Source organism: Pyrgilauda ruficollis, unplaced genomic scaffold, assembly GCF_017590135.1.
Source record: "Pyrgilauda ruficollis isolate IOZ18807 unplaced genomic scaffold, ASM1759013v1 scaffold1, whole genome shotgun sequence".
NCBI lineage: Eukaryota > Metazoa > Chordata > Aves > Passeriformes > Passeridae > Pyrgilauda > Pyrgilauda ruficollis.
The window spans coordinates 21643988-21658855 of NW_024508100.1; the positions used below are offsets into that span (position 1 = coordinate 21643988).

Sequence of the window (14868 nt, forward strand, 5' to 3'; positions counted from 1 at the left end):
GTTTCCAGGATTAATTCTGACTTCCCAGGGTCAACTTTACACCAATCAATGAAAGAAATTGTGGAAAAGATTACCTTATGAAAACACACAAACTTAGCAAACCTTTAACAAAAAGAACAACTTGTAGGGCTTTCATCAGACTCAGCACTCTTCAAGGACAGCCTGTCAGCATTTGGCATATATGAACACAGGAGATGGAACAAATCTACAGGAAATCCATGTGCTTACTCATGTACTCTTAGCACCACAGACAAGTGAAGCCATTTTTATACACTTCTCCCAGTTCACACGTTCCCAGACATCCAACATCTCACCACAAAAGCAGAATCTTACCTGTAATTTTCTGCAACAAAGGAGACGGCTCTGGCTCATCACAAATTGCCTTGACAAGGGCCCTTTTCACCTTTTCTTCAGCTGTGTCGAGCTCTTTTTCACATTTGATTTCTCCAACCACAGAATATATGTATATCAGCAAAACAAGGAAGTCCTCACAGGCATAATCATCTTTTGTCCTTTCGTTGTAAGACTTGATCATTGGCAATAACTGGTTCAAAACACTGGGCATTTCTGACTCGCCAATAGTCTGAAAAACAGAAGGAAGGTTGTGTCAGATTGCCTCCATAGTGCTTGTAAGTTAGGACCAGACACATTCCTGTGGCACATCATTCAATAGTCATATTCTCAGTAGTCAGTAGATGGTGATGTGATTTATTTGCTGCTCAGACAGTGAATTTATTAATTGTCTGCAGTTTTTTTCTTAGGGATTCATGACAGCAGCATTTTAGCACTTGAAAAGCCTTATGATAGATCTTCTCCAAGTACCAGTATGGTGAGAAGATGAGAGCATCCATCCCTTGGTATGGGTAGAAATGGTACAAAGCACAAAGTCAAACAATTCCTCTAAATTATAGGCTTCATCCTCAGGTCTGATTTTGTACATAAGCATGGGGTTCAAGGCCCAGATTCCATCGACTTGCTGACATCCACATCAGGCAACACCAGGGCTGGCATTTAGATCCATTGTGCAGGTCTCTGCCACTCAGAACAGGCCAGTGACTAATTGTACCATCAAACTGCCACCCTCACTGCCCACAAATACCTATGGATGAAACTTCTACATGCTAATTTTCTGCTTTGGCTTAGCTGGGAACTCAGCAGCAGGACCAGGTGAGAGGTGGGAACACTGCAAGGCAAACAGGAGGAACACTCTGCTCTGGGATGGGGAGGGAGGTATGGGAGGAAAGCAGAACAGTCTTTCTCTCCTGCTGGTAGCAATTGCTCAGGTCCACCCAGGAGGTCTCCTGCAACACCAGTACCTTGCCCCTTGTCCTGTGATCACCTACAAGATTCCCCTGTGAAAACCTGTGGGTCAGTTCACAGTGTACAATGAAACATCAAATCTCTTGTATTCTGAGGAGTCATGTCTGCAGACATTTATTCTAGGTTGTTACTACAGTAACTTCACACAGACTAGTTGTGGTAAATAGGCTCCACAGCCAATAATATACCCTTTAAATTGATTCATAATAAATAAATAAATTACAAGTCAAACATACTAGGAAGAGACAGAAGTTTATACAATAGCAAAACCATGCAATGGCTTTAGGAACACAGAAACTGAACGCCTTGTCTCCTGGTGTACTCTATATAAGATTTCAGGTGGTCTGGTTGTATTTTTAATTGTTCTTTGTCAGCCTCAGAAACACTAACAAGCATCTCAGAAACTGTCATTTTCATACCTACACTGATCCACCACAGATCACAATCATTAAGAAAGCATGAATTACTTAAGCTCCAAGAAACTTTTTTCCAGGCGGTGCTATTACAAACTACACTTCTGTGGACTTTTGTACCCCACCCTGCTCTTGTCATACAAGTTTTGCCATGGACTCTTCTTTCCTGGGATTTCAGTGCGGTCAGATGTTACGTTTCCATTTGAACACATACTTTGGAGAAGAATTTTCTAACTATCCACTACACCTAACAGTAAGTGCAACAGCAGACTTAAACAATAAATTACAAAGCTGCAGTGGTCAAAAGCATGTGGGAGCCAAGAAGGAACATTCTGGAATCCAGAAGGGGTTGGCACCCTCTGTGTTCGGGCAGGGAGTGCTAAATCACATACACAGTAAATCCAAGCACTGCTCCACCCAGGAAGCAAATCTATGGTGTTTGGCACTGGTCTGGCATGTGCTGGTAGCTGGGCCATCCTCAAAACAAGGCTGCTTGATTCCTGGATTTCAACAGAGCCCTGCCTTAATTCCATATTACCTCTTCTCTTCTGAAAAAGTGACAAAAATAAATTATCATCTTGATACCCATATAGATTCTTTCAGATCCTAAGATGGAAAAAGACAAAGCTTCCAGGAATTCAGAGGTATGCACCTATCATAAGGAAGCCATCTGCAATGAACAAAAGCCTAATCAGCCCTAGAAATCTAAGAAATCAAAGTAAATGTACATGTGGAGTTATGCCGGAATAGATGACGAACTTCAGTCTATATTAACCTGAATTGATTTTTATGAAGAGGCATGACCTATGCCAGGTACTATTGAACATCATCTACTATCTACTGGCACATCATCTATTCCCCTCTTCCCTTCTCAATCCACAAACTCTACTTCACTCCATCTCTAAATGCATGGCATGCTGCTACACAACCCAAGATGAGCTCTTGAAAAAGCTGTATTTTGCATGCACAGATTAGCCACAGGCAGGGAGCACTGAGGATGCCCATGGCTGTAAAGAACAGTAGAGTGAGCAGCTCCTGCCTGAGGATTGTGGCTCCTGCAAGTACACATGTACAGCATCTTTGGCAAACTTTCAAACATACATGGTTAAAAAAAATAATGTCTAAACTTCCAGGGTGATTTACTGTAGGACAGGCTAAAACTCAACAACTTCAAGTAACAATTGCCACCTCTTATCTTCAAAGTAAAAATGAAAGAGGAAAAAAAAATTAAAGAGCTGTAATAAACCATTAACTTCAGAATGCACGTAGGGTCTTTCTGGGGTATGAACTTCTCTGGAATGTTTCTCCCCTTATCTCTTGGGAAATGGCACTACAGAGGACTTCAAATGGAACTTCCAAGTTTCAGAGGCTATTTTGTCCAAACAGGCCAGTTGGACTGGACTGTGCATGAAAAAAACAAAGGGACTCACAACCGCACTGCAGAGCAGGCTCCACAGGGAGCTGGGAAATTTGCCTCAAACAAAATCCACTGGCAGATTGTCATTATCTGGCCACCTCCAGTGATTTAGGGGCTCCCTGCACCACCTAACAATCAATCAATTACTCTGATTGAACAGCCCTAGAACACGAGTTTTAAAAATGTAACTACCCATGACCCAAATTTCCTGCTGGTTAGGTTGGCCTCAAGTTAGCCCCATTTGTCTATCATCAAGGGAGCCAATAAAAATAATAAAAACAGGTCAATTCTGAGCTTTCCAAAGACTGTATAAAAACATTAATGCTGCTTAATGTAGAGCCAGCTAAAAGGGCTCAAGTTCAAACACTTACTTCTCAGTTGCATTGTTTGGACATTTTAATGCTGAAATCATGCACTCTCCAGAAATCAGGGAGACTTTGTGACAGATTTTTTTGTTTGCCATCTCTTCCCTCCACCCCCTTTAGTTATTTATTTTTAGAACTTATGCAGTGTAGAAGTTTGATGTCCCTAAGGATAAATAAACTGATGTCAATTTGCTGATTTTTGCAAAAGGTCTGAATTTTGGCAGATGGGATAATAGTGAAGAAAGTACAAATACATTCTGGGGGGTTTAAACACTGAACATGACATTATGCTTCAAAATCTTATTTGAAATCGTATTTATAGGATCTACAGGAATTAGGAGGAAGTGTAATAAGCCAAGAAAAAATGTTGTGGAATTCTGTGAGACGCATTATTTTCAATATTAAAAAAACCTGTAGGAATCTAAAGCCATATGTATCATTAGACTTATTTTTCTCAATAGGAAAAAGAGTGAGTTTGGGAGGTAGAGGACGTTCAGAGTTTACTTGAATTAACACGTGTCCCTGACAAAACTTAGAAGAGAACTGAGCACTGTAACCCCTGTGCTTCCAGCCCAGTGTCCTCAACTTGTCATTAAAAACATTAAAGCAAAAATCAACTTCAACCAAGTAGAATTTATTTTCTTTAAAATCTAGGAGGAAGGAGGAGATAAATCTTGAGAGACTCCCTCAGTATGTTAATATTCTAGTGGCTTTCTCTTCAGGAAGCAAAACATGTTTAATTCCTTCAGAGGCTGCATGAGTTAAACAGAACTTCTTGGAATGGGAACCACACAGCTTTATACGAGTGAAGAATTTTTTTTGGGAAAACCAAAACTAAAAACAACTCCAAAACCCATCTGCAAGTAAAACCAGCAGAAGAATCAGTGGAAACTCACAAGCCCTTGCGTAATTTGCTGCCCCATGCTCCTGGACCAGTCTATTTAATAACAGCTCCTTTTATTGATAACTTAGGTGGGAAAAGAGATGTGGAATAAGCACCTTTCCAATGTCGCCCTATTTGATTTTTTATGTTTTACCTGGGCTTGACTGTTTGTGCTCTGTGATTTGGCACACTGCATATTAACTTTCCCACTGTCCAGACACAGGCAAGAACATTCTAACTGCTAAAAGTGACAATGGCACCAAAGGAGAACCTCATGGGTATGTGAAACTGGCTCAGATCCTTTGATGGTAATAGATCTCTGCAGGAATAGTCATTTTAGTAAAAACAACAGGCGCTGCCAAGCTAAGGAGGAGTCCTTGCTGCCTGCAGTGCTCAGCTGCCCATAAATCAAATGCTGCAGTTCTGCTACTCGCTGTTTTACACTGTTTGGCCATCTGAGATTTGGGGTTGATTGCACATAATTTCCATATGGGTGGGAAGATGTCTGTACTCCCTGCAAAACAATTATTTCATGTATTTAGTTTTTATTAAATGGCTTACACGTGACTAGTGATTTGGCACAATAAATCAGTTAAGTATGATCTTACCATTCAAATTATGATTCACCATATGAAGCTCTAGAAATCATATAATTATTGACTTAGGCAGGTTTTGATAAAAGTGTACCTCTGCTTTGTCTTCTCTTCACATATTCTAAGGTATCGTTCAAGTATAAGCAACACAAAACACAACACAGAAAAAAAAAGTTCTTCAAAGTACCATACTCTCACCATTAGGAAACACTTAGATCTGCGTATGTCAAAATATAGAGCATACAGTTATTCAGACAGGTGATTTTAGATAACCAAAGTCCACTATCTATATATTTCCTTTGTCTGGAAGTGAAGTTTTAGTCTCAAACTTAAGTTTCCAGCTGGGGAGGGGCTGACAAAGCTTCTCCTTGCAGGGAGAATGAGCAAACTTTGGCCTTAGAGGAAAGCAGACAAGGCATTGAGTGAACTCACAGCAGATTGAAAGTGGAGGTGTAAGATGCTGGCAGTAAATGGCTGCCTGTAGTTAAAAAAAAAAAGTGTTAAGCCATTGAAGATCAGGAGAGACATCAAGTGCCTTTTGTTGGAGACCAAAACAGCTTTATGACTTGCCCCTGCCAATACCAAGAGATTGCATCTTCCTCTCTTTAATGGCAGTGTCTGTCTATTCACTTGATAAATGATACAGAAACCCACCAAGAATATACATATAAAGAAAACAGTGCAGAACTAAACTGCTAGTAAGAGACACAGGAAACAGTAAAAGAATCTAGGACCTGTCTCCTCTGTCATTACTTTTAATGATTCTTCTGTTTGAATGAAATATCCCTACAGAGCTAAATCAATCTCCTCCCCTCTTTTCTGCATTTATCACCCACTCTGAACATTGCCCAAGGAACTGTGTTCTCAAAACTGGAGAGACAATTTTCAGGCTCTCCCTGTAGAGAGACAGTGTCTTAAAATTTTACCATAAACAAATGAAAGAAAAGGAGTAAGCTTTCCAGAAGCTATTTTTGACCTGGCTCATGCTGTCAAAGATACAAATTCATATTCATCACTTGTTCATGCTCCCCCAATTAGACTTCATTCTCTCCTTCCACTCACCACAGCAGCCTCTTCCTTCTGCACCTGCTAGAGTGTTTCTATGACTGTGCATTAAAATAAATAATTTTAACCATACTGGTTGTCTGCTTGGATTTACTGCTTGGCCACAGAAACACATTAGTTGTCAAGGACAAAGATTGGACTGCCTCCTTATGCAACAGTGCTGACTTAAAGCTTAGATGAGCTAGAGTTTAAGGTTGCCAAGAGACAAAAGAAAATTACAGAAATAATCACCTGCTCATTGGATGACTTCTTCAATACACTGTCAAATGGCCAGATGCTTAATTGGTGTCTATCAGTCAACACTACAGATATCAAAATCCCTTTGATATACCTGATGAATATCTATGCAGGATGTTAGAAGTTACTACAGAGCAAAGTGACAAGTCAAAGGCAAGAAGAAATTACTGACAACATAAAACTCTTTAAAAGCACAACATCTGTAAGCTCTTCTGGTCAGAGATAATTTTTTTAACATGTCTTGCATAATTCCAAAAACACAGCACTGACACTTAATAGCTAATATGTGATAACAACACAAGTATTTGAAACAAGCTCTTCAAGCCCTATCATTTCTAAAAACAAAACAAAAGCAAAGCCCAGGACAGTTCTTTCTGCCAATAACTCCCTAGCCTATGATCATGACCTAAGCAATTGGATTTCATCTGGATCCCACAGCGAAAGTAGTATATTCCAGTATTTTTCTTTAACGAATATCCTTAGGACAGAAAAGAAACTGTATTTTGAACAACATAATTAAGATTTCTTCATAACACATTTCTCCAGTCTTCACTGAGAACCACAGCTGCTTGACAACAATTTCTTAATCTTACAACTTCTTCAGTTATTTTTGTTTCTTCTGCTACAACAAGCAGATACTGTCACTATGTCAGTGACAAGTGACTGCAAGACTTAGATATTTTAAGAAAATTCAAATGCCCACTCATATCTCTTCTTCCACAGCACCAAAATCACCTCATTGTAGTGAGTTATGCTGTTTGGCAATGTATCATTACATGGTATGGTCCAGTTTTTCCCTCTCTCTTTGGAGATCATCTATATGCACAGCTGTATTAAGATATTTTAATGGGTTCATGGGGGCTCAGAAGCAACAGTGTACTGAAAAAAAAGATATTTAATCAGTCTGGATTTTATTAGATTAAGCTCTGCAAGGATAACGAGAATTCTACTTAAATCACTCATGTCTGACATAAGAGACTCATCAGCAGGTTAAAAAGGGAATACTTCCAACCTACTCAGTCAAAGCTTTTAGCTGTGATAGTTTCTACAGACATACTTGGGAAAAACATGAATCAGCATAGCAAAAACAGTGTCAGCAGAATGAAAAAGGAATACAAGCCAAGAAAAAACCTGTATCAGAAAAAGATCTTGGTGCTATGCATGTCAGGACTTTTTGTGCATGGCTTTTGAAGCTGTTTGTTTCTGTAAGTCTTGGAATATTGCGCAAATTGCCAGAACAGGGTAGGGGTTCAAAACTGAGATAAGGGCACAGGGATAACATAGTATCCTATGAGGTTAAATCTCATCAACTTAGAGGGAAACAACGGCAAAGCATGCAACCACTACAAAGCAAGGGCTAATAATCCAGAGGGCTAGAAAACAAATAAAAGGGGTATAAATCAATAAAAATATAGTATAACCGATTTGGTCATTCAATAGTGCAGATCATGTCTGCAGAATGAGGGGATTCTGTCCCAGGAGATGATTACTAAGAAAGATTTGGGAGATGCTCAGGACAAAGAAAAGTATTGAATTCCTGCTTAGATAACTAGCTGTAATCATTCAGGTTAGAAAAACAGATCATCCAGCACAAAGAAAAGGTCTAAAAAATCATGAGTGGGTAGAGAAGGCAGGTAGGAAATGATTGCTCATCTGTCTCACCACAACAAGAAAGAGGCAACACACAAAGCTGGAAAGGAGCCAGTTTAAAGAGCAAATTAAATTGAGGTATTTCCTCATGCAATTTGCTCAGATGTGGAACTTCTTGCCAAATGTTGTTGTGCTGCTAAATTCTTACTTGGGCTCGCAAAGATAATGGGAAATCTCACAGGGGAAAAAGAATTCCATCAAATATTAGTAAATACACAGAAACCACAACTGTTACAGAACTCATAATGGTTGGAACAGGGAGAATATCATATAACCTTGTCCTCTTCTCTTAATCTTCTGTAGGCAGCTGTTTTTGAGCAGAAGTGAAGTTTTTTTGTTAAACAAACTAGCTCAGCTGCATTTGATCCAATCCGTAATAGACATGCTCAAGTCAAGGCCAAGGCAAAAGGACCAATGAAACTATCAAATACAGGATCCATGGGACAGAAGTAGGAAAGCAGGTTTATACAGCATGTGGCAGTGTCAGGATTAACTCCTATGTATCGTGCCGAGTCCTAGAGTCCATATTTCGAAGAGGATGTGAAAAACTAGAGATAATATTGAAGGGAGTTACAAAACAATTGAAAGGGTAAATTTCATAGTGGGAGACAGTTCCTTATCAAAAGGAAGAATAACAGTTTATGTATATCTCTTCAGACAGAAGAAAATTTCAGAGTATGGACAGCACTTGAATCTAGTCAAGAAAGGCACAAGAGGAATGAGGGAAGTTGAAACTATGATTTTTCCAGTTCTCAAGTTGGTGAGGATGTTCTCAGTGGTGTGCACATTTTACAAAGACTTTTGAGGGTGAAAGGGCAGAAAACAAGCAGAAAGCACAGACCTGGTGGTCTTATGGAATAGAATACTGTGCATTAAATACATCTGGTGAATAAAACTATAAACTGTTTAGCACGGTTCTTGATTGCAGTGAAAGGAATTGTGAACTGTGAGGGAAAAATACTTCAGAAACAGCAGAAAGGATGAAGGCAGTACATGCTGTGAAGGCAGTGAGTCATAAAAGGAGGCTGACAGTCAAAACAAGCCCAACTTGTCCTTTTCCTTCACATTCTTGCCTTTTCTGTCATCTCTTTTCTCTTAAATCTTCATTTTATGCATCCGCCTTCAGTCTTATGTTAATCTACCATCAAATGTTCCAGAAACTCCTCAGGGCTGCAGGAAAACCTCCAGATGTTTGGTGATGGGTCAGACCACGGTGGACACTGCTACCAGAAATGAAAAATGAGGGCTGGGGGTGAGGATAAAATGGCAAAACCAGTCATATCAAGTGAAAAACAAAAGGAGTTTAGAGCCTGCATGACTGTTTGGGTCCATTTGAAAGACATTTGTTTTCTAGCTTTTTGTGTTTAAGTGTGTTATCTTACCATCAAACTTTTTAAAATAAAACCAGTCAACTTCTGCCCCTACAAGCTTGATATTAACAGACAACCAGGATATCAGTCATACATTGCCACAAGCCACAATGCTAGTTTGCACCAAAGCATCACTCAAATAACGACTTCAACTAAGGTTGGGCCAAACATGCACATGATATCTTTTAGTGATGCTTAGAGATCATCATTTTATATAAAATATGCTAATATAAGTACTATCTTGAGCAAAACATACCCCATTTTGCAGTATCCCTGAGATTCAAGAAACTTGGTGAAAATCTACCACTAAGACAATCTACACTAAAACAAAAACTGTTGGAATTTACTAAAGTACTAGTGACTGAAACTCCTTGATGTCAAGAAACTTGAAAGACATTTAAAACATCAACTTGTATGAGATGGTTCTATGAGACTAGATGCCAAATCCTGTTGTTATAGAAATTTAAACAGTAGCTGATTTGAAAATGTTTTGCATTGTATTTGAAATATTTTACACCTTGGTTTGCAGATAGACAAAGACATAATACATAAAAATATATGGACATGGGAGGTGTGCAGAGATCCCACTGCTCTGTCCACAGCCCCAGCTGGAACCACAGGAAGGAGACACAACGGCAACACAAAGACACATAAAGGCAGATTATCATTCTGCTGCAAAGCACCACAGCTGTTAATCAGTACAGTAAATGTTATCACAATAGAGTACTGACATCCTAGCCCTTGTACAAGGCTCACTATGCTTCAAGCAGGATTCAGGCTTTCATGGTGATTAAAGGCAGATGTCATATGTATAAGTAAGTTTATAACTTAAGAATGCCTGGTTCATTTCTGTGTGTGGAAGGAATCTTTCATTCACAGGACATCTTCATTGGAGGATGCTCACTGCAGCATGATTTGCACACGGAAGAACATTTTTTTTCCTCTTCAGGTTGGGAAGAATAAAAGAAAGTTAATTATACAACTATACCTCATTCCATCCTATTTAATGTATCGGGTTAAAATTTTAATTTTTCTGTCCAGTTTTTTAGTACCATGAAAAATGAATCATCTTTCAGAGAGCAGCAGATGGGAGAACAGTGATACTCCAAAGAAAAGGACATCTTTTCCCTATAAATGTGTGAACTGCAGCAACAACAACTACTCAGCATGTATATAATATTAAACATCAAGTGAAATACAGGCATAGGCAATGACAATTATAGTGAAACACTATTGAAATCCCACTCTTTTAATCTTCTCATCCCATCTCAGAAATGCTTTTCTGCTCTAGAAGCTAACAGTTCTCTTTTCAAACACAATTTAACTCAACCACCTACAAGCAGTTTCTTTAGCTCCCTAGCTGGGCAGGAATCTTCTGTGCTGGCATTCACCTGCAATGGTGAGCAGACTGCACAGCCAGGGCTGGTGTGGGTATGTAAATTTTCAGGATGCTTGTTATTAGAGAGTACATGCAACACCTGCTTGTCAGTCATGATGTTCTTTGCCTCTTGGCCCGCGTGTCCTTCCTTTGGTTGGCATGTGGCAAGTCCTCTCCTCTTTTGGTTCCTTTCACCGTTGCCATCATCCCCACATGGAGCCAGGGGAGCTGGGTGGCACCAGCAGGGGTTTTGCTGTTGGCCCCTTGCTCTGGATGGAAAAGATGTCAGACTGCTTTCCCACTGCCAGCTGCAAGGGCCATGTGAGGGCATCCTGGCTGCTGGGGATTGCTCCTGCCACACCTCCGCCCCATCCATTTGTCCAGCATGAGCTACAACTAGAAAAACAATCCCACTTTTTGTCCCTCTGGGATTTCCCTCCCACTCAGCCAAACGCCTGAGTCAGCATAGCTATCCCTCATGAAATCCCATTTGCACAAAGGGAGACCACTGGAGCACAGGACATCTGGTCCCAATATCTAAAACCACTTAAATCATGCATGCCATTCCAAACATTTAAGGACTTCAGAAGTTTTCAGTTATTTTCATATATATTTCCTAGTTGCTTCATGCAGAAAGCATTTATGTTCCAAGTTTCACTCTAAAGAGGTGGGCAAATGTATATACCACCTCATTTTAACCAGGAAAAAAAAATACCCACTTTAAAGATAAGACCAGATCTGGCTTAAGCTACTTCTATGTTAACTACATTTAAAAAAATTATTTTAGGAGTGTTTCAACATGTCCTGAAATATAACACAATTCAGACTCCATTAACAGGCAACAAAAGGTGGTTACTATATGCAATATAAAAAAAGCCCCAAACCTATCCAGTAAATAAAGAAAAACCCCACAAATTACGCTGTATATGCGAGAAGGTGAGGTTCCAAGATGTTTTTCAGTTAGTTACCCATTGTGATTTTTGGTACCAAAGAAAGGCCTCCTGGCCCAGTGGTCAGCACTAAAATGATCCTCTGGAGACCAATGCCCAGCTCCAAGTCCAAATGTGAGCTTCTTTCTTTTCTTCACCTGTATGCAGTGGTAGCTTCCCATGCTACCAAATGTTAAATTGAGTGCTCTGATAGCCTGATGCTGAGGCCTGGATATGAGAAATAATATTGAGTGTAGCTAAGAATTCCCTTTACAGCCCCCACCTACATTTTGAGGCATGGTATGCTGATGCCAATACAACAGAGGCAGACTTGAGTCCCCTGTAACCTACTTAGTGTGAGCATCAATAGCCATCAAGTTGTCACAAGACAGAGCTCACCATCAAGTGGCTTCTCTTTTCGAAAGCCAGTATGGGTATGTCCGCGTATCTCACAGTCTCTTTTGCACAGCTCTTACAAAAGAGAAAATACAGCACTTTGATATAATTTCTTTCCTTGCTAGCTGGCTCCCCACACTTCAGGAAGGGAGTGCTTCCAACCTTTACCACTGTAGCATACTCATACCACTGTAACAGCAGAAAAATCCAAATTTCTTCTTAAAGAACTACTGGAAAATTCTTAAATCACTCCACAGCAGAGAAAGCTTCCACTTTTTTAACAAGCCATCTGTCAGTATGCTCTCAGGACATGACAATCAGACTTCTGGGTCCTAAGTGATATTCCGTATGGAGACACCACCACAGCAAAAAAAAGGGAGGTCTGAGACACCCTAGTTTGATGAGAGAATCCAGAGTACCTTTGTTATATATTGTAATGCACAAAATACTTTAAATCATTTATCTGAGTCTTGGGTCATATTTTGGAAGGCAGAGTAGTATTACAAAGCTCTTTTAGACACTGTTTATTAACATCAAAATGAAATATGAAAAGCACTTTCTGTTAAATTCAGGATCTGAACAACTCTTATAATGTACCCTAAATATAGTAAAATGCCATTGCAAAAGCGAGAAATAACTGTGTTATTACTAAAAATATTTTTTTTTACTGCACTAATGTATGTTTACTTCTTCTAAAAATAACCTTTCAAAACAACACCATCACAATTAAGTTACCCACAAATGTTACCACGTGAGTAGTACTCCAGTTGTCACCCAAGACCCTCACATCCCAGACTACTTCTAGTTTTCCTGGAGCAAACATTTGATTTTCCCAACAGAAGATGCTGCAGGTCCTAGCAAAGATCACATACCCCACAATATGTCTCTGCTACTGTTTAAGAACACCATGGGAAGAGGGGTGGGTGGAGATAAGTCTAGACACAGTTGTTTCTATTTAAAATTTCACCTTTTTCTTTTTTTATAACCACTACAAAAATCCTACACTAGTCTCAGGACAATCTCTTCTCCTGCCTTCAAATAATGTCCCTTTGTCACCTCAGTCATGGCCACTTCTGTCAGACCCTAGCAAACTACTGCTTGGTGGTCTCGCTGTCCTACCCAGAGCCGTATTTTAATTAGTAAGAGCATTGAGAAAAGATCACTGTACAGATATTGGCGAATCTTCAAACAAGAGTACACGCTGTCCATTTTATTCACAATGAAAAAGCTCTTAAAGAGATTTTGATAAAGATTTGCCTCCTGCTTGCAGCCCACGTTTGTAATGTTTACATAAGTGAGGGGTATAAATCTTTTTCAAATGAACCCCACGGTTTTTAAACCAGCCTCGTTATAAACTGCCTGTTTCCGTTTTGCCTGCCTAAGCAAGCAATGCAGAGCCTGCTTGGGATAGACTGGAACTAATTTAATGTGCTCCAGGTTTAATCCCCATCCTCCCAGCTTTTACTGGCAGATTTTACACAGAGGACTACTGCTGACTTTAACAATGATTCATATGATAAGTGCGTTTTGATTTGTTTTTTCCACATCAGAAAACATGCAAGAGAAATGCCACCAAAATAATTTTTAAAAAACATGGCCGAGACGGAGCAAAGTTGAAGTAAGAATAATTAAACTTTAACACAAGAACTGTTTCTCTGTGTTTGAATTTATAAAGGTGAATTTCTAGCTCTCTTTATGCAGAAGAGCAAAGAGAAGTGCGCAGACCTCTCCGCTGGTGTGCACAGAGGCCGGCGCGCAGCGCCGCAGCCCAACGCGCTGGAGAGCGAGCCGGGACCTGTGACGAAGAAGGCGAAGCAGAGGGACAGCCGCCACGGGGAGACAATCCCCACGGCCGGACAGCCTTCACGGGGGGACAGCCCCCACAGGGGGACAGCCCCAACGCGGGGACAGCCCGCACGGCCGGACAGCCCTCACAGGGGGACAGCCCCCACAGGGGGATAGCCCCCACGCGGGGACAGCCCTCACGGCGGGACAGCCCGCACGGCGGGACAGCCCTCACAGGGGGACAGCCCCCACGCGGGGACAGCCCTCACGGCGGGACAGCCCTCACGGCCGGGCAGCCCTCACAGGGGGGACAGCCCCCAAGGGGGGACAGCCCCCAGAGGCGGACAGCACTCACGACCGGACAGCCCCCACGGCCGGACAGCCGCCGGCTCTTGGCTCCCGGCGGCGCGGCCCGAGCGCCCCGGCCACGGCCGCGCCCTGCAGGTGGCGCTGTTGGAGCGCCGCTGGCGCGCAGCCGCCGCCTGGCAAACTGATCCAGGCTGAGCCCGGCAAACTGATCCGGGCTGAGCCCGGCAAACTGATCCAGGCTGAGCCCGGCCTCTGCAGCGCTTACCCAGCAGCAGGAAAACCCTGCTACGTCCTTTCTGCTGCGGACATGCTGCTTTGCTATTTTAATTTTTTTTTTTTAATTTGTTTTAAATTCGCAGGAGCAAAACATGTTCATTAACACGGCGCACTGAAAAAGGGACAGCAATTACAGACGTAATAGCTGTTTATTTTTGCAAAAGGTAACTGAATGATGCAGAGACCACGTAGATGCTATTTTGCAATCATCTTCTCATGTATCGAATTCCCTGCTCATTTACATAAACCAGATGTTTCCCCGACAAACCAAATTCCTTGAAGAAAAACCAGAAGTTGCTATACTTCATGTCCAAAATGAAAGATGATGTGAATGTTCCATTAGCCACTAAAGGCAAATGTATACTTAAAGTGCAACAGTTTCCTTTTATTTAGCACAACTTTTGTGAGGGCTCAGATGATCCTCGGCAGAAGCATTAGAAAAGAAAAATGAAGCTACTTAAATTTACCCACTGGCCTCAATA

The 14868-nt window shown here is 41.0% G+C and overlaps 1 protein-coding gene across 3 annotated transcripts in view; it reads right to left on the reverse strand.

Moving 5' to 3' along the window:
- The window catches only part of SCFD2 (sec1 family domain containing 2), a 184610-nt gene that overhangs the window by 106361 nt on the left and 63381 nt on the right, over window positions 1-14868 (reverse strand). For all 3 annotated transcript variants that reach the window (XM_041460194.1, XM_041460366.1, XM_041460277.1), the window contains one exon: window positions 334-583. In XM_041460194.1, the coding sequence (XP_041316128.1) occupies window positions 334-583 (250 nt within the window). The remainder of the gene's footprint in view (window positions 1-333; window positions 584-14868) is intronic.